The sequence below is a fragment of the Microchirus variegatus genome (assembly GCF_963457635.1).
Source record: "Microchirus variegatus genome assembly, chromosome: 21".
Taxonomy (NCBI): Eukaryota; Metazoa; Chordata; class Actinopteri; order Pleuronectiformes; family Soleidae; genus Microchirus; species Microchirus variegatus.
The window spans coordinates 13,783,327-13,804,509 of NC_139822.1; the positions used below are offsets into that span (position 1 = coordinate 13,783,327).

The 21,183-nt window shown below is 42.2% G+C and overlaps 1 protein-coding gene across 1 annotated transcript in view; it reads left to right on the top strand.

The window, feature by feature from the left end:
- The window catches only part of myt1lb (myelin transcription factor 1-like, b), a gene marked incomplete at both ends in the record, with an annotated part of 65,958 nt that overhangs the window by 40,887 nt on the left and 3,888 nt on the right, over positions 1-21,183 (top strand). The window contains 11 exons of the mRNA XM_083908150.1: positions 1,613-1,720; positions 2,492-2,718; positions 3,735-4,036; positions 10,975-11,208; positions 14,091-14,212; positions 14,703-14,765; positions 15,409-15,477; positions 16,397-16,459; positions 16,780-16,863; positions 19,934-20,155; positions 20,586-20,680. Coding sequence (XP_083764276.1) covers positions 1,613-1,720; positions 2,492-2,718; positions 3,735-4,036; positions 10,975-11,208; positions 14,091-14,212; positions 14,703-14,765; positions 15,409-15,477; positions 16,397-16,459; positions 16,780-16,863; positions 19,934-20,155; positions 20,586-20,680 — 1,589 coding nt within the window. The remainder of the gene's footprint in view (positions 1-1,612; positions 1,721-2,491; positions 2,719-3,734; positions 4,037-10,974; positions 11,209-14,090; positions 14,213-14,702; positions 14,766-15,408; positions 15,478-16,396; positions 16,460-16,779; positions 16,864-19,933; positions 20,156-20,585; positions 20,681-21,183) is intronic.

A 21,183-nucleotide genomic window follows, 5' to 3' on the forward strand; every position in this document is an offset into this window, starting at 1 on the left:
TGCATTTTAATCCTGTTTTTCTCATGTCATCTGTGTCAACCACATTATTTTCTGTGCGTTAGTGGATATATCTAGTCTTTTTTTTTGTAATGTTGGCGAGAAGCAGAGGTGGAAAAAGTACTAAAATATTGTACTCGAGTAGAAGTAAAAAGTAGTTCATTTGAAATGTACTTTAAGTAAAAATTACTTAGTTACTTTTACGGGGGTGTGAGGGTAGTAGAAATATGACAAGGGGTCCAAAACTATTTTGGAGCTCACGCGCCCGGCGCGACACAAGATATTGCGTCACTTTTGGCGCAGCGCCCTCTATGTTCACGCGCCAGTGCTGGTGTTAATCACATCATCATTCGTCTGGTTCTGGTGTATATTTTCCCCCCTGTAGGTTTTCATTGTGCTGATTTTTTTATTTTTACTCTGTAACAGATAGGATTTATAAAGTAACTAAGTACAATACAAAATCCTGATTTTAAATTGTACTTTTTTTGTACTTAAATTACAAAATACACAAAAAAAAGTACTCAATACAGTAACTTGAGTAAATGTATTTCATTACTTTCCACCTCTGGCGAGAAGAACATAGTTGAACCTGCACACAGTTTAACAGAGACTGATTGGAATGCAGCAATTCACACCTTCCACAGTATAAATCATTCATCAGCTCATGGAAGAGGGGGGAAGAAAAAAAAAATGTCATCTATGAGGTGCAGGTTTGGAGGGAGAAACTGAAATAGCAAGGGCGCTCATGCCAGTGCTGTCAGACGGGGTGAGGTGACAGTGAAAGAGGAGTGTCACCCGGAGCAGATGCTCGGGGAGTTGGGCATAGCCGCAGCCATTAGCACCTTTCTGCCACTCAGCCAGGGTGACAGGAGAGGTGCAGACCTGGGGAAGGACCGGAGTGCCTTTCGTGCTGTGCTCGAGTGACATGGCTGCAGCGTGAAATAGATGCGCACATGGACACACGCTCCGTAAACTTTCACTTTCACTTGAAAGACCCGATACAAACCTCCCATGTGCTCGCTCGCGATCCCCAACCGGATAACGCACTCCCATCCCTGCACACGCTTCTGATGACAGGTGCTCCACACTGGCTTCAGGCCATTGTCAGAGATAATTCTTTTTACCACGACCCGACACTGTACAGTTGACAGACTGGATGGAGAATAATAGGGGTTAAGGATAACAACAGGAAACTTTTGTTAACATTTGGTCAGTTAATTGTCAAGAAGAAGTTTTTTACACAGCTTCTGCTGGAGACACAACTGTACGTGTTGGTGTCACTGTGTGTGTGTGTTCGAACAGAAAACCAGGATGTTTAAGAATGCGCATGAAATGCACATTTGTCCATATGGGAATATCTATTCAGAGAAATATTTCAAGCTGCTCAGGCAGAAACGTGCAAGCTGTTGCCAATTGTGTTGTTACTTAAGGTGTTCGAAGTGATGAAAATGAACCACTCTGCATTTTAAGCAGAGACTTAACCGAACCACAGTCTGGTTTTTCCTCAAACCTGGCTTTCGATTGGGCCGTCGGACAGCTGTGCAGAATGTCTGAAACACACGCTCTCAACAGATGCACAGTCCGCGGTGCCACTTAAGCCTCTCTCTCATTTCAGTCTGTCTGGATGTCCCATCGCTGCGGCCGAGAAGTTGGCTAAAGCCCATGAGAAGCACCAGAGCTGTCCTGGCCCCAAGTCCAACCAGGCCTCCGACAGAGTCTTGAGGTATTATTCACTTTTTTTTTTTATCTTATGTCACATGTAATGGAATTCGAGACTGTCCTAAATTGGCGGTAAATTGGTCGTCCGCTAAAAGGGCAACCGAATATGGATTTTGTGCCAAGTCTTAAACATAATAAAACGCTTTGAAGAGCTGTTGTTCGGTCACGTTGAGATGCTTCTCTCTCCCGTTCGTTCCAACTATCGAGATTTTAAAGTCTGCTCTTTTTTGTTTTATGCTCATGTCGTCCCCCCGAGACTACGTTCAGGAGTCTTCATTCCGCACGCTCGCGACTGAAGGCACAATCGCTTTATTCAATTATCAAGAAACGTGGCCACATTTATCACAAGGGAAAGCGGAGTCTCTTTGATAATCATGAAATGTTATCACGGAAGAGTCTTCGGGTAGTTGTGCGTTTTAGATTTATTTCCCAGCGAACATCAACAGAGTGAGCGTCTGAGGTCTATAAATGCATATGAAATGATCATGTATGCAAAAAGTGATAAAAGATTGTAATCTGCTTGTTTTTTTGTTTGTTTTTGACGATGCATGAAAATCCCCTCGTAGAAGGTTTGTGGTTTTTAAAGGAAGTGGAAGAAAAGTCACTCATCCATCCCCAACATTCTTTCCCTGGAGTTTAACCATGACAGTCTGCCCCTTTCCCTGCATCTGCCCATTTTTATTTAAGCAAAACCTCTCCGAAATTCCCTCTCCTTCCCCTGGGCAATGTTGACTGCCTCAGTCCAACTTCCACCCCCTCGTCATTTATTTTCCAGGCCTATGTGCTTTGTCAAACAACTGGACTATCCACAGTATGGTTACAAGAACAATGTCTCCACCAGCACGCCCCGCTCCAACCTGGCCAAGGAGCTGGAGAAGTATTCCAAGACCAGCTTCGACTACAGCGCCTTCGACGGCAGCAGCAACCACCAAGCGTACGGGAAACGGGCCATCGCACCCAAGCTGCACGGACAAAGAGACACGTCACCGAAAGGATACGACGGTACTAGCACATATAATTATTTCTAATGTGTTTTAATTTAAGACGAAGGTGACTCAAATGTGCACTTTGGAGATTTTAAATAAAAAGCTCTCATCTGTTCCCGACATAAATGTCTTAGAATCACAAGAATTTAATGCACAACCATCTTACTACTTCTGCCAAGGTTATGTTTTTGCCAGCCTTTGTGTGTTTGTCTGTCTTTGAGCAGCATAACTCAAAAAAGATAAAGAACAGATTTTGATTCCATTTTTGTCACTTATAACGCAAAGGAAGAAATTCCTTAATTTTAGCGTCCGTACGGGAAAAAAACGGCCTTTTTCCCAAGGTTTACGATTCCGCGGTGCTTTCTGTCGTTTTGTGTTCGAATGAGAGCGTCACTGAAGATACCAAATCTAATTAGCCAAATTCTTTGCCGCGTTTATTTATCAAAGACCTAGAAACGTTTCGCAGGGGAAAAGGCTTTTTTATCCACACCGTTAAAAAGCATCCAACCTAAAATATACGGGGTTTTTTTTGTTTTTTTTTCCTCAACTCTCAAGCACCATCGACCTCAAAATGTCGAAATCGAAATCAGCTCAGGAGTTTTTAGTTCATCTTATAAAACAGATAAATCAAACTGCAAGGAAAACACAACCTCTTTGGTGAAGGTAGATTGAAGAAATGGTTAAAATTATTGATTTTATTCCCCTATGTCATGCACAAAAGTGTCCAACCCTCTGGGGGTTTTGTACGACAACAAAAAATAACATTTATTTTCTAATATTTTAATCTTTTTTAACTCATTGTAAAAAAAAAAATGATAATATTAAAGCTGGGTTTAAAATAATTATTCTGCCTTCTTTCCAAGGCCCGGCAAATAAAATAGTCTATGGCTTTTACTAAAGGTCATGATCCACATTCATGGTAGAATTACACTCCATCGGAGATATTCTGATGGATATAATATGTACCCAACCTTTCATGGATTGATACATCATCTCACATATTTTTTTGAAATTCCCGATTCGTCCCCGCAGCCAAGCGTTACTGCAAGAACTCCAGCTCGGCCAGCAGCACCACGAGCACCTACGCCCCCAGCAGCAGCAGCAGCAACCTGAGCTGCGGAGGTGGAGGACGGGGCGCGGGAGGAGGAGGAGGAGGCGGCGGCGGCGGCGGTGGGGGCAGCAGCGCCAGCAGCACCTGCAGCAAGAGCAGCTTCGACTACAGTCACGACATGGAGGCCGCCCACATGGCGGCCACGGCCATCCTCAACCTGTCCACGCGCTGCAGGGAGATGCCCCACGGCATGGACGGGAAGCCTCAGGACCTGTGCTCGCAGGTAGGAGGGGCCTGTGTTGCACCCGAGCTCAATCCCATTTCACCCCATGCCTCTACCACTTCACATTCAAGCATAGGCTGTGGTGTCCTAATTCTTGTTGAGCTACAGGGGGATAGAGGCACACTTCAAACGGACGATATTGAGATATTTACCCCGATTATCCAAATTTCAAAGAAGCCAATGATGAGGATAGTTAGCCAGCTTTGGTTGCCATGTTGTGCAGCTACAATATCCACATCAAAACTGTCTATTATACATCCAAAAAACAAGCGATAACTGACTGTCTGGGCTTTTTTGCTTAATTTAACCATAAAAGAACTAGAGAATGTCCTGTAACTGAGTGCTTTTATCCATTTTTCCAGAATAACTTCCAATATCTGGCAGTTATTCACAATTGACTGCATGTTAATATACTATTTTAGCAATTTAAAATGAAGAAAAACGCCAAACAATTAGATTTTCCATGTTAAAGGTGCCATATGTAAGAATGTGGCCAAAACCGGTTACTACATTCAAATTCAAAATACCGAGGTCTTTTAGTAAGTAAGTAAGTAAATTTAATTTATAGAGCACATTTAAACCAGTTTCCACTGACCAAAGTGCTGTACATAGAATATGGCTAGAAAATAGAGAATAAAAGAAAATCAGAACAAGCAAAATATAAAAGTCAAGCACAGAGAAAGTAAGCAAGACAAATACAGAAATATAATAGACAAATAGACAGCCCTAGACAAAATAAAATAGCAGCAGTATAGAAGACACTTGAAAATGAAGAGAGGAGAGATATGGACAGCTAGGAAGCAGGGAAGGCCAAGGAATAAAGGTGGGTCTTTAGTCGTGATTTAAAAATGGTGATAGTGGGAGACGGTCTAACATCTGTGGGCAGGCAATTCCACAAACGTGGGGCTGCTACCTCAAAAGCTCTATCGCCTCTTTGCTTGAGGCGGGTGCGGGCCACAGAGAGAAGACCCTTGTTGGCAGACCTGGATGCTGAGAGGGGATGGAGGAGGTCTGCAATATATGAGGGAGCCAACCCATGCAGTGCCTTAGGTTTCGTTTTCTGACGTAACTGGCAACCCGTTGTTGCTCGGCAGCTGAGACTCTACTGACTGCAATGATTGGTAGACGGTGGTAGGTGGCGCCACAACATGCCAAAACATGATTTCAAAACATAAACATGATTTGCAGTCTGCAAAATATTTTTTTTAATGCAAATATTTTGTCTGTACTGTTGTTGTTGGTGAGTTCAGTTTGTTATATGAACATTATTCCTGAGTCTCTGTGACATATTAGGAGGATTTTATGGCCGGTTGCTTTAGATTTATTACATAATGCACCTTTAAATTTGAAGTTGGAACAGTGTGAAACATATTTGCAATAACGTTTTTTTGAGTCTCTCAATGTTTCTTCTGACTCTCAACGTGCAAAAACTGTCCAAAAGATGGAAAAGTGAAACGAGGGAAATTACCGTAATATCCACACTTCTTGGCTTTCAGAAACAATTGCATTTCTTTTCTGATAGCGCAAACCGCTGCGCAACTACGGTAATGCAAAGTGCCCTTGTGCAAACGTGTCGTCAGCTATACGCTCGGTGTTAAAGGGTTAAAATACCTTTATTCTAATGGTAATGAATGGGCTAGTTAATGTATCCTGTTGGTGCTGAAAAGCACACAATCATAATATTGGACAATCCAAATTATTTAACAGTGTTTTCTTTTTATAAAACAGCATGTTCTGCAGAAACGTCTGCTTACGTGGTGAAATAGATCTTAACCCAGGGTTAGGTCAGTGAAATGGCCTAACCGTCTATTTGGCATATTAACGTCACATGACGCTGCATTAGAAAAATGAAACGCTGATAGATTAGATCTGCGCTTCCTTCATTATACTGATGCCGGCTGTGAACACCGACAAAGACGGGGGAGATTTCAGATTCCCCACATGTGCTCATACACACACACACATTCCATTAAAGATCCAAGGCTGTGTCTTACACTCAGGGCTCAGCAGGGCAGGTTTTTTTATTTTTTTTATTTTCTGTCTAGGGATCAGATAGGAGCAGGACGAAGCAACACGTTTGACACGGTGTGAGCCCAGCATGTCATTTCTAAAGGAGATAAGGTGACGGTGTTCCTGTATTATCTGCACCCAGATGCTGAGCCGGAAAATGGGGGCCAGAAAGAGAGTGCACAGCAGAGAGAGAGGGGGTAAATGCTGCCCTAATGCTAATGTTGTCAGCGGAGATTGCCGGAGAATCAGAGCCAAGGTGATAGCACTGCAAAATAAAGCGTGCAGAGAGGACAGGACTGTGGGAGTATAGTGATATAATTAGGAGGGAGAGGAAAAGGCAACATAAACTGCACCTCTGCTCCTTTCTCATCCTCCTGCTCTGGGTCAAGACGGGCCAGGTGCTCTGAGGACACGATGAGAAACTTCACATTTCAAATCAGACTTTCAGATCAGGGTGTTCTTCCTTCCTCTTCTTTCATCTCAACACCTCAGCACACACACTGTTCCGGCTCATTCTCACCCCCCTTGATTTCTGTCAGTCGAAATGTCTTGTGGTTGAGTCGAATGAAAGACTCAATGGAAAATGTTTAAGGAAAGGGTGAGTTGTGTCTCTGATAGCGTATTGACCACTTAGATTATTGTGCTCCTGCAGTACTCCACTCATAACTTTACTTTATTTGCGTGAAGCAGTTTCCCTTGTCGAGTATATCGGGTTCCTCCGAGTTGTAAGCACCTCAGTCAAAGTGAATTTATAAGAAACCAGCAAAAGTCTGATCTTTTTTTTTATTCAACTTTTCCTGTCAGTAATCGTCACGTTGACCCTTCCGTGACATCACAGCAGAGGCGAGAGCTGAGCCGAAAGGAATATAACTGTGTTTATACATAATTTAATTGTATTGGCATCAATCAAGAGGACTCTAAACTTCAATACATTTCATTCCATACACATTTTACTACACCACGGTGTGGTAGTGCCCTCAAGGCAGGTACAGTATCAAAATACAGGTGCTTAAACTTTATTTTTTTGGCAGGTTTTAGTCAAATCGACCTTTGTTTCCTTTCAAGGTTACATGACCCATTTTCTTATTGTTTACTAGATTGTACTATGTTTTACCATGCACTATATTGTCACTTTGCTTATACGCCTGCCGAGTTAAAGTTGATCGTGTGAGCGGTTGTCGAGAGAATCCAAGTGCACCCAAACAGGGATTCCTCCAACTTTATTTATAACGTTATACTTTATTTACTTTATTAAGTTTTAAACCCCAGAGTTATCAGAGATATTTATTGCATTTCCCTGAGCAAAACTTGTACAAAAATCATCATCCCAATAATATAAGATAATCCAATGGAATTAGATTTGTGTCAACATTTTCAAACGACACATTTCACTAAGCAAACGAGACTTTTTAAGAAGCAAATAAATATTGATTTAATCATTCAAAAATATTGTAGTTTATTGTTCCCTGATTTTTTCTTTGCGCTCCCTCACTTGTTCTATGCACTCCTTTACTTGTTCTTTGCACTCCCTCACTTGTTCTATGCGCTCCCTTTTACTTTTTCTTTGCGCTCCCTCACTTGTTCTTTGCACTCCTTTACTTGTTCTTTGCACTCCTTTACTTGTTCTTTGCACTCCTTTACTTGTTCTTCGCACTCCCTCACTTGTTCTTTGCACTCCCTGATTTTTTCTTTGCACTCCCTCACTTGTTCGTGCAAATATCTAACGTTTATAATCTGACAAACGTTATATATTTACAACTTCCAGTTCATTGAGCTGTCTCTCCAAACCTCAGTAGCCTATCAGAAGGCAGTGTCCTAAGGCTCGCCCGCAAACAAAAAAATTGATGGAGCACAAAAAACAAGTGTATTTTCAAATAACAAAATACAATATTTTTTAATGATTATTTTATTTGCTTCTTAAACAGTGTTGTTTGCTTCCTGAAAAAGGATTGTATCTAATTCCATATAATCCTGGTGTTAGCTAATTCGGCCAAAGAGGAAGACGAGACAGGATGATGCATGTATTTCAAGACCTGGAATTGGTGGGCGTAATGTGGTGAGGATCAGCTAAGGGGCCTCTCTGGCCTTCTATCCTCCCCGTATCGTCATGGCAACAGAGGTCAGGGGGTTGCCCGGGATGTCAGCGTGAGAAGCGGTGGTCTCTAATGAAGGAGGTGGGGTGCGTTCTCACATATCACCCTTGTTAATGTGATATGAAGGGGTGGGTCACATTAATTGGACAGTGACATACAGTACAACGGCTGACAAGGAAGAGGGTCGTCCTCTGGGCATATTCATGAGGAGACATGACAACACACGGCGAGCGACTACGTGCCATCAGACCTCGTCCGCAGCAACTTCACCTTAATTTCACTCTGACAGCTCCTTTACTCGTCCTCAGTCTTCTTCACCTCTTCGTTTTTTTAAGACCAAACCTTCCTTTACAATTGCTTAATTGTGACTCTGTGTTATGATAAGAATTGTGCCAGCTGAGTAATTGCTAATCCAAACGCTGAGATCGCGTCGCGCTTGTTCTGCCTGATAATGAGCGGCCCTCGTGTTTAGCGGCCCACCATCTCCGTGTTTGTCCGTCTGGCTTGGTTCCCGAAGTTTTTAATCGCACCTATAGCTTACAGTGAGTTATTTTTCTCTGCAAACTAATGACCGGGCCGTAACAGCCCTTTACTACACTATATTTCCCCCGCCGTTCTCCTATTTTTAAGTCCTTGGTTCAGCCACACTTCTTGCAGTATTCATTGCCGCTCCCAATATCACCCCGTGCATTTGAGTCAATGTGCGTCACAGAGGTTTTGGCTTCAGACACCAGAGGAATCCACCTCCAGGGACACTGTCGGCCGGAATAAGCGTTAGAGCACATGCTCCTACTTATGAAAGAGAGCAAGAGGAGCAAGGTGGATGCGGAGGGGAGGGTAGATGGGAAAAGACGTAAGAGGGGGCTATTTATGAGATCGAGGACACATGTAAACACATGCACGCACAGTACCTGACAAGACTTTGGCACATATTCACAACACGTGGCCGATCTAGATTAAGGAATGTTTTAGTGAGCAGTCGATCTCATTGGATGTGTTCCACTTTGGTGCAGCACACACCACACTTCTGCCTCTGTTTTTTGGGGGGTTTGCAGCAGCGTAAATCCAGCCACTGCTGCTCATCACTGCTCGCAACCCCCCCCCCCCCCCCTCCTTCTGTGATGTCCACTCACATTAGGCTCACACACACACATGTCCGTACAGCTCTTCTTCTTAGGACACTGCATTCACTTCTATTGTATTGGACAGCCCAAGCAAACCTAACCTTTACCATAACCAGTTCATGCCTCACCATAACTGTAATCAACAGCTCACAGGATTGTATAATCCTTACTTTAACCAGAACTCACAGAGATTAGGTTCTGCCTCATCAGGACCAGGTTTTGTCCCCGTTAGTGACTTCTGGTCCTGAAAAGGTCAGTGTTTATCCCTTTAAGGTATGCACCAAGAAATAAGTAAAGGAAAAATAATTGATTTGCATTTTTTATTCACTTATGATAACAATAACGACAATCAATATATATATATATATATATATTTTTTTTTTTTTTTTTTTTTAAAGGTGCCATATGTAAGAATGTGGCCAAAAACGGTTACTACATTCCAGTTCAATACGTTTTCTGATGTAACTGGCAACCCATGGTTGCTGGGCAGCTGAGACTCTACTGACTGCAATGATTGGCAATGCCAAAACATGATTTCAAAACATAAACATGATTTGCAGTCTGCAAAATATTTTTTTTTAATGCAAATATTTTGTCTGTACTGTTGTTGTTGGTGAGTTCAGTTTGTTATATGAACATTATTCCTGAGTCTCTGTGACATATTAGGAGGATTTTATGGCCAGTTGCTTTAGATTTATTACATAATGCACCTTTAAATTAGACCCTACAATATTTCAGATACAGTCCTCTACCCAACGGTTGAGACGTCTGTTCATAATAAAAGTACAACATTCAGAGAAGTCACATTAAGTAATCAACAACTCTAACCTTTTTTCCCCCTAATTTTACCAACATTAACTAGCTTCTCTACCTTTACCATAAAATGACAAGTCAACTGTTTGGTAGAGCCTGTTTTGAAAAAATGATTTGACCCTTATAAGACTTATTTCTGTTGAATTAAGTTACAGAATTCTGTCCAACAACTCCTCTGAAACAAAATAGTCTTGCCTTCGAAAGTCCCGCCGATATTCGTCATCAAAGACGAGTGAATTTCGTTGTGTCACTTGAGTTCAGCTTGATGCATTTTTCAATGAGATATAGTGACTTAAAGTGTGGTTGACCAAATAGTTGAGTAGTACTTTAAAGGGTTTTAAGCAAGAAAATGCCCCAAATAAGTAAAATCGTAATTGCAATTTAAGAAATGAAGAAGAAAGGGGTTCACAGACACTGGTCCTGTAGCACTGGTGACCTCTTCTTCTTTCGACCCTCTTAAGAGTGTAACGCTGTACACTGCGAGTGTATGATGTTTCATGTGCACAACGGGGAAACACAAATACACTCATGAATACGTTGGTATATTGTTTCAGATGTTTTCAAGTGTTCTCGATTCCATCCCAGACATCTGAAAAAAAAAAAAAAAAAAAGTTCAAAAGTGAGCACATCACTGGAAAATCCGCAAATCCTACCACTTGTCATGTACTCCTTCTTTTTAATATTCACAGTTTGTGGGGCTGCTGTTTTTTTTTTTTTGCCCAGCTGATTCTTGAGTGTTTTTAACTGCTATGTAATCGGAAACCCTCTCTCTCTTCTTTCTCCCTTTCTTTTGCCTCCTTGTCTCCTTGCATCCTTTTCCACTACCTCATAATCACCTGACTGACAACTCACCCATCTCCTCCACATAATGCTCTCACAAACCACACACGTCTCCCAGAGTCCCGGTCTAGATGTGGATGAGAACGGCACGTTGGACCTGAGCATGAGCAAGCGTCTGTGCAGCGGCGATGCTGGAGGAGACTCTGTGCTCACCCCTCTCGAGCCCATGTCACCCCAGAGGCAAGCCGCCCTGCTGGGCTCCCGCTGCTACGGCATGGGGGATGCTGCCGACTGCTGGGATCTGCCAGTAGACTACACCAAGATCAAACACATAGACGAGGACGAGAAAGAGGTAAAGGGGGATACAACAAGGGCAGGGGTTGTTCATTCTTTTTCACCTAAAAACATGATATGTATCATTTATTTGAGATCGATCACTTCGTTATGCTGTAAAAAATGCTGTCGTTTTTATTACATTAGCGTCATTTTACATCGACATCACGAGTAAAGCGACATGGTTATGTGCAGGTTTTCTTATGACAAAGTGGATTTTACTCCTCAAAACACATCTTGCCCCATCCTCCCCTGCGCTGCCACTGTATACTCACAAACACTCCCTCACTCAGGTCTGATAGTTTTGCTTGACAGAGCCTGATTTCAGATGAAGGACGCAGCATACAAATCAGGTTACATGGTTTGTGTTTATCAAGACCAGAAAACGGAGCCAGATTGATAACAACAACAACAAAGGAATCACCAAAAATGACACACTGCGGCTTTAATTTCCAATCCGCGTAAGACAGAATCACACATTTCTCAGTCAACATCCCACTCAAAATATCGTGACAAGTGGTAAAGGGAGTAATGAGGAAGAGAGAATAGAAACAAAGGCTGACTATGAAACAGTTGTATCCTGTGCGATAGTAGTTGGTGCCGTTTGGAGCTGGTAGACTGTACAGTTGGCAGGCGGCACTTATATCCTGTCTGTTCAATGCATCTCAGCCCAAATTATCTCCCTCCAAAACCACTGATTCAACACAGTGTCTCCAAGTCAAACATTTGCCTCGCCATCTGATTGTCATCTAGGTTTCCAGCCTCCCCGCCTGCCTGACTCACTGTCGCATTCGCAGTCATTAGAAAGTCATATTTTGTGCGAGACCTAATGAATCTGCATGTTAATTGATGTCAGCATCGCCATGCGCAGAGGTATCTGCGCTGTTTGTGTCATACGCCCCCCGCATGCTGGGCTTTCTGGGTTGTTTTCTTTTTTTTACATTTTGCTCCTCTCCAAAATGAATTATGCAAAGAAGCACCTTGGGAGGGAATCGGAATGGCTCATCTCATCAAAGAACTGCTGGAAATCAATGCAGCACTGCTGGGTGCGACTGTTGGTGTGTGTGTGTGTGTAGAGGCGCTTGCATGTACAGTACATGTGCCTTTGTTGGTGTGTGTGTGTGTGATAGATATGAATATTCATACGAGTGTGTGTGCATGTCTGTGCTGTGTCTCTTTGGGAGTGCACGTATAGGCACGCACATATCCAAGTTTCATACCCTAGCCCACTTTTTTTTTTTTGCTCTGCATCTCTGTAACGTATGCATGTGTCGTTCTCCTTCCTGTCAGCCTCTCAGCCTAACGCTGCCTTTAATTGGAGACGCTCGCCGGCTGACCCAGCATCACACACTCCGAGACAGCTTGAGCGCCGGGTAATTTGGGCTGTATCTGGGCCTGTCTCTCTACGGGCATTACTGTATATACACTCGCGAGCACAGAAGAAAGGAAAAGAGGATTTGCATCAACAGCCAGTGGTGCCCTGGCTGTGTGCACTGCAGACAAAGCACAGCCCCAACGCTAACACAGGCAGCAGCAGCAGTAGCGGCGACGGCGGTGGCGGCCTGGCGCTGCCACACAGTGCCATCTAGTGACTGAGTGACGCAGTTTAAGCATACACTCAGCCAACTCCCCTCAATGATCTCGCGCACACACACACAAGAATGCTTGTACACACCCATGAGCGAGCACACACACACACACACACACACACACACACACACACACACACACACAGTTCACTTGGCACTGAGTGATTATTTCCTCTCAGGGATTCTATTTTCTACCTCTGTTAGACTGACAAGTGAGGCTCTATAGTCACACAGGCTCAACCATTTGCATTTAAAGTGACAAGTGAGTGTTTGTGTGGAAAGGAAAAAAAACAAGTACAGGTAGGAAAGGTGAGAGGGAAAAGTGTTTTTATCATGTGGATTTTATAAAATTCACTTCGACGTCACTTGAGTACACTTAGAAATAAAAGTGCTAAGTAGAACCATATAAGGTTCTTCGGCTTGTCCTCGTAGGAGAACCCTTTTTGGCTTTGGTTCCAGCAAGAACCCTTTTAAAACCCTTTATTCAGGAAAGGGCTTTTAAAGGGTTCTCTGGATCAAAATGGTTCTTACTGGAACCATTAGTGTTACCAAGAACCCTTTCTTCGGAAAAGGGTTTTTCAGAAATGGTTCCAGGCAGAGGCGCAGCTTGTGAACACGCAAGGAAGCTCAACTGCTTGGGGCCCCCGAGCTGATAGGGGGCCCCCGACACTCGGAGCCTGAGGGCTGTTTTTACTGAAATGTGCAGTGACCAGCCGCATCACAGTCCCCCTTAAACAACAATGGGCGATTTGCAATGACATCTCAGTAGGAAACCTCCCTAAAGGGGCCCCACCTCACTTTAACCTGTGTGAAGTTATCATTCTGCAAGTTGGAAAATGAAGAGGATTATTTACATTGTAATGCATATCATTTTTACTCAGTTTATATATGGGTTTTTTTCAGTTATTTACAGTATTTTTTGTTCTATATATTTTTATTGTTTTATAATGTGCGTTCTTTACAGTGTAATGTAGTTTATATAGTTTTTTAAAAGCTATTTACAGTATTTTATTGTTCTTTACATTTATATTTTCACATACTTTTTAATTACAAGGTTTTTCAATGTTATTTCATTCATTAAAAAAATATATATATATTTTGAACTTATACATTTTTCGTTATAAAACATAATGGTGATGAACACTGGTTGGATGGGCCCCCTGGGAATTTTTGCTTAGGGCCCCTACAGACTCTAGAATCGCCTCTGTTTCCAGGACCCTTTTGCAACCCTTATTTCTAAAAGTGTACAACTTGCTAAACCAATCTTTGACCAGCTCTTCTTTTTTCCTCCCTCCCTCCCTCCCTCCCTCAGCCAGATGAACTGGATCCCTTCCACGACCTGCTGGAGGATCGCTCCTTCACCACAGATGTCAACATGCCCAGTCCCAAGCCCAAGTACCTCCAGTGCAAGGAGAGTAAGAAGGACCTGATAACGTAAGAGCCTTCATCTTCCGCTGACTCCACTCCACTCGTGCTCTAACCCCCTCCTCCCCGTACCCTCAGCGCGACTTCTCTCCATCTTATTTCCCTCTTTTGTTTTCATCCGTCTCCGTGGTTCATTTAACCTCAAAGCACCACCTCTCTTTCTCAGCCCCCCCTTGCCCTGCTCCCTTCTCCGTGTTGCTGGCAGTGGCTTGCTATGACTTTTATTTAACAGCTTTATCCATTCGTCTAAACTGATCTTTACTCTGCTTGCTGCTACCGATGCTTATATACCACCCCCCTCCTCCTTGTTTATCATCTATCATACCATATTAAATGTATCTGATCTCAGGAACCACATTTTGTTAATCACAGACAGTGAAGCTAAACTGGAAACAATGAAAACCGAACCAATCAGAGATTTTTTCTCCCTCCTCTAATTTTCACATTTTCTTCTCCTTCCCTTTGGGCTTATAAATCTGTCTATTTTTTTCGGTGGCAGATGTCCCACACCGGGGTGTGATGGAGGTGGTCACTTGACGAGCAATTTCGCCTCACATCGAAGGTGTGACTTCCAGTCCATTTCTCTTTATTGTTTTCAGCTTACCTCGACTACGCTGTCAAACGCCTTTATTTAGGTCTGTTTTTGTTGCTGTTAGCCCTTTGACTATTGGAACAATGGAATCAAAAAAAGGACAAAACTAAACAAATTAATTGTTGTATACACACACACCAAAGTTTTAAGATAAACCTCTGGAATAAAATCGTTTCTTAGTGGTTTGTGTGTAAAACTTTCTCAGCTGTTAGTCAGTCGGACAGGACCTTCCCACAGCGCTGTGCAGACTAAGCATTTCCCATTCAGAGTACGAGGACTTGAGCAGAATTGCAGAATGAGGGAAGTCTGCTCAGGCTGAGCTTTACACACTGGAGTCCAGAAGTCTGAGACCTACTGTGAGTGTGAAAACTGACAAGGCTGCATATACAGGAGACGTTCCCTTTGTCGTTACATTTGACTACAAATACTCAGAGGGTTAATATTTTCTAATCGACTCCCTGCACTTGCATCATTGTTTTTTTTGTTTGTTTGTTTTTTTTGCATTTCCTGGCGTTAGGTAACGTGTAATGTGTTGTGAGTGTGGGCTGAGAGGGTGCGCTTTGTCATGTTTTTTTGGGGGGTGAATCTAATCTTCTCCTGGTGTATTTTTCAGTCTCTCAGGTTGCCCTTTAGCTGATAAAAGCATTCGAAGTATGCTGGCCAACAACGCGCAAGAGCTCAAGTAAGACGTGAGATGACTCACTCATATGTGTATGTGTTTGTGTGCGTGAATGCTCATTCGGCCTCACGTAAGGTCAAACATGTCAATGTTAATCAGACGTAAGTAAGAGTTGTAAAAATCCAATGATATATGTATATATATGTATACATATATGTGTATATAGATGTATGTGTGTGAATAAATGTATATATGTGTGAATATATGTATATATATGTGTGTATGTATATATGTGTATATAGGTGTATATATGTATGTATGTGTATTTATGTATATATGTGTGTATATATGTATATACATACAAATATATATTCATATATATATATATTCACATATACATATATATGTATACATATATGTATATATGTGTGTATATATGTATATACATATATATATATATTCATATATATATATATTCACATATACATATATGTGTATATATGTATATATATGTGTATATATATGTATGGATGTGTATATATGTATATGTGTGTATATATGTATATACATACATATATATTCATATATAAATATATATATACACATACATACACACAGATATATGTATACATATATGTATATATACATATACACGTGTATATATGTGTGTGTATATATATATGTCCATATATACATGTGTATATATATATATATATATATAAGTAAAAAAAATACATAATACAGTAGCCATGTATTAAACTAAGCTAGACTAATTTGCCTAGTAACTGCTCTGAAAAGTGAATTCCAAAGCAACCATATAATAGATATAAAAACTCAACATACAGTATTGCTCAATTACAGCTAGACATGTATTTATTTATTTTAACTATATATACATAGAATTGTTTTAATCTTTGGAAATACCTACGTTCCTGCCCTTTTTGCTGTAGACCCTGACCCCTTTCTGTGTTTTCTGCCCCAGGTGCCCGACACCAGGGTGCGATGGTTCGGGACATATCACTGGCAACTACGCCTCACACAGAAGGTAGGCAAACACACACACACACACACATACAAAAACTTGTTTTATATATGTTAGTGAGGACACACCATTGGCATAATGCATCCCCAAGCCCCTTACCCTAAACTTAACCATCACTAACATCTAACTAAGTGGCTATTCTAACTCTTAAAACCAGGTCTTAACCCTTAAAAAGCTCTTACAAAGATAGGTTTGTACGTTTTTAGGACCTCACAAAGATATAAATACAAATTCTGCTTTTCTCCCATTCTCCCATCTCTCACATTGACAAACACACAACGAGCCTTGTGCTTCAGCTCAGTAACGCTGTCATTTGTCTGCAGTCTCTCAGGGTGTCCACGGGCCAGGAAAAGTGGGATAAAGATCATCCACAGCAAAGAGAACAAGGAAGACCAGGAGCCTATCAAGTACAGTACAGACACTGATCATCAGTCTTATTGCTCCCAACACTGCTCACTGCACTCAGCCACTATAACTTGACACATTTCCCATGTGAAAGACAGGGGAGGAAAAAAAATGCATGACTTTTCTTATTTTAAAAATGATGTGAATGGGAGCAAAAGTGTTGAGGCTGTGATGTGGAAAAAAAAAAGTGCACTGATCTTTGACATGCACTGATGCAAGCAAGAATAAATCAGCATTAGCTCTGACAAGACAAATGTGCTAAGAGGGTAAAGTTTCAACCCAAATCCAAAGGTTGCAGAAGGGGGGTGGGGCTTCAGAAGTGCAAGTTTGTAGCAGTTTAGAGAGCGGGGAGCGCAGTCTCTGGTGAGCTGCTGCAGGCACACGGGTAGGGGAAGACGGAGACAGAGGCGGGGAGAGACAGAGAAAGAGAGATTGATTGGACTCTGCCTAAATTCCACAGTGGGCTTCTCGGGCCTCAGCCCTGCAGCTGCATTGATTTCTCTGGTGGTGCAGCAACACACTGTCCGTTCTCGATCATGTCATGCGGTCGGATTGTGAGGACAGTTTGCTGCAGGTATCCCTGTCACGGTGATCTTTTTTGACTTTAGATTATGGGAATTCATTGTTAGAAAGAAATTACAAACATTGTGAAGTGCCATTTTAGTATTGTGGTATTTGTTTTTCGTGGGGGAAGTCCTGACTGCTCTCTGCTACCATTCATGTTATGGTTGGTACTAACTGTCAATCATTTGGTGTGCATCCCATGCTTTATCGTCTATTTGAACATGCTGCATTGAAAAAGGCCTAAATCTGGGAATTAAAGGTGCATTATGTAATAAATCTACAACTGGCAACTGGCCATAAAATCCTCCTAATATGTCACAGAGACTCAGGAATAATGTTCATATAACAAACTGAACTCACCAACAACAACAGTACAGCCAAAATATTTGCATTAAAAAAAATATTTTGCAGACTGCAAATCATGTTTATGTTTTGAAATTATGTTTTGGCATGTGGCGCCACCTACCGCCGTCTAACCAATCATTGCAGTCAGTAGAGTCTCAGCTACAGAGCAACCACGGGTTGCCAGCAACGTCAGAAAACGAAACCTAAAAGACCTCTGAAACTAAGTACATTTTCATACACCGCCCATGTTTAAAACTGAAAAATCTGATCATTTTCAACCCTGCAGCTTTTGCATGAACCACAACATTCCAGCACTTACCATACTCTCACCCTGCTGGACATCACATATTCCTGGATGACTGTTGTTTTGGGTTCCAGCACAGCCCAGCTCCAGATTAGTTTGCATCCAGATTTTGCCAGTTTGGCCTGAAGGTTAGGTCGTGCAGATATCTGGTTCAGGCTGCAGAAATGAATGTGCAAGAATGGAAAGACCTCTCTAGATCATGATGAGTCATCCCCCCCCCCCCCCCAGATAATTCACAAATCTGCAGGGCAAATGTTACAGGCATTCCAATAAATCTGAATATTAGTGTCACCCGATTCGTGCAAATCATCTTGAGAAAAAAAAAGAATAATTCACAAAAGGACTTTGAAGAATTTTTCAATATCACAGACGACACAGAGGCAGCGGTGAATGATTCTCATAGTATGGACGTGGTATACTCGTATTCAAAATGATCAGGTTACATAAGTGATTCCATTAAGTCTGAGGTAATGCTATCATCTGCTGCATTATGGCAAAATGGAACTTAATTGTTACCCACACTGTGCTAAAGATTTTAGGGAGGTGGGTTTTATTCAATTTAAACCCACTGTGACTATATGCAAAGACAGAGCTCGAGCCGTATGTTCAGTTCAGTTGTCGTGATGCCGCCAGTCGCAATCCTTCACGTCCTACATGTCGTTTTTGCTCATTTGAAGCGAGGTCAGACAATAGAGCAAATTCGTGATCTCAGAAGTGATGTGCGGATATGAGGAAAAAATATATGTAAAAACTATTTTTTGAATTTTTTTTTTCATAATTTTTTGGATCTCGAGTTTCTTTTGACTGCCAGCCGCTCAAACATTTTCAATTGCACCATGTTCAGGGCTTCTATGGTTCAGCACCATGGACAGTGGTGAGAGTGAGAGAGAGAGAGAGAGAGAGAGAGAGCTGCTCCTCATTAGCAAGAAGCATTTTGCTTATGCAAAGAAACGCATCTGTTTATGTTTATGTTTAAACACAAACACAGAGATTCCATAATTTTTTGGAAACTCGAGATTTCGAGTTTCAAAGTCAAGATCTCAAGTTTTTTTTCCGTAATTTTGTATTTTTTTCTCGTCGCTTCGGGGGCTTGGTATGTTTTTATGTTTGGAGGCCTTCATAGAGTCACAACCTTGTTTTTTTTAATCGGGAAAATACTTCATATTACTGGATTATGTCACTGTTGTCACGTCGAGATGTGGTTGGACAATTTGGGTCTGAAGGGTGAAGAACGCGCGGAAGTGGTTTACACGAGAAACTCATCTCGCCACAGGATTCACAAATTCAACTATTTTTGGCAGAATGTCGTCAGTGTGTCATGGTGGAGGGATTTCATACAAAGCAAAACATACAACGCAGCTTGTGATACTGAAGGACGACGATGCAGTGTAGCCCATTCTGATCATTCTGGGCTCATTTGTTGAAAGGCTGGGGGGCAGATGGATTACTCGAAAAATCATCGGAAATAAACTCAAATCGTGCACATCAAACCACAAGCATCTTTATTTGCACTCAAAAAGCCATGGAGCTGAACTAAACCCAGCTATTTTGCAGACAGAACTGTTACTTTGACAACCAATGCTAGTTTTAGCCAAAATGCATTTGGCCCAATGTGACATTTGGAATAATTTAACGCCTCATTGCATCTGATTAGAGCTGGTGTTGATGCACTGTCAGCAATCCAAAAGTGAGATAAGGCTGCGACTGGGACAGCTTTAAAATAAGAAGATAATGTTTTTGTTTGTTATCAAAGCAAAAAGACAGCATTCATTTTCATGAGAATTGTGTTGTGCATGTGTAAAAGCGTTCAGTGAAACTCCTTTTTACGAACATTTCCCTTTTGTCTCCGTCACCACCAGGTGTCCAGTCCCAGGGTGCGACGGTCAGGGACACGTGACGGGGAAGTATGCGTCTCACAGAAGTGCATCCGGATGCCCCATCGCAGCCAAGCGACAAAAGGACGGCTATCTAAACGGCATTCAGTTCACGTGGAAGTCCGGGAAGACGGAGGGCATGTCCTGCCCCACGCCGGGCTGCGACGGCTCGGGTCACGTCAGCGGCAGCTTCCTAACACATCGGAGGTGGGTCCAAGGAACACGGCCGCCCCAGTGTGAAACAAACCACAGAAAACTTACACAAACAACCAACAACGTGCTGCTGTGAGATTTCAATTTGACTATGCACGTGAAAAATACTGCACGGACGGTCATGTCTGGTGTGAGAGGATGTAAAGCTGCAGAAACAGGCCCCCATGTCACTCACTCAGTTCATATACATTTTCTATAATGGAATAATCATGAAGTTTGACCCAAATGTGAGACAAAAGAGCGAGGACATATTGTTTCTACAACATCGACTCTTTTTAAACTCCCATTCATCCAAGTGCTGTGTTTTTATTTTTGCTTTAAGACAATAATGGAATATTTCCACAGCCTATAAAAACTAAATTGGCTGATTGTGCGTGTGTAACGTAGTAAATCAGTCCTTCCTTCTTATTTTTTTTGCCTCCAGTCTGTCGGGTTGTCCACGTGCCACCTCCGCCATGAGGAAAGCCAGGCTCTCTGGAGTAGAAATGCTCACAATAAAGCAGCAACGTGCCAGCAACGGTAACTCCCAACTACCACTCACCCACACAATGCAGCAAAAGCGGGAACGCGGACGGGCGGACGCGGAACGATTCTGCGAACGGAGCTCAGATTTCATATCGTAAACCAATCAGTAGGCTGTGTGTATGTGAGTGTGTGTGTGTTCATTTAGCGGGGACCCAAATCTGTTTACACAGTCACATTATGGGGACTTGTCTTTCTTTAGGTGGACAAAGTAACATAAAATCCTCATAACATAAAGCAGGGGTCTCAAACTGGCGGCCCCCTTAATCGATTACATGTATTTTAAAACAGTAATAAGAAGACATTTAGTCATAATTATCCCATTATCCCAGGTGCCATATGTAAGAATGTGGCCAAAAACGGTTTCTACATTCAAATTCAAAACACCGAGGTCTTTTAGGTTTCGTTTTCTGACGTAACTGGCAACCCGTGGTTGCTCGGCAGCTGAGACTACTACTGACTGCAATGATTGGTAGACGGCGGTAGATGGCGCCACATGC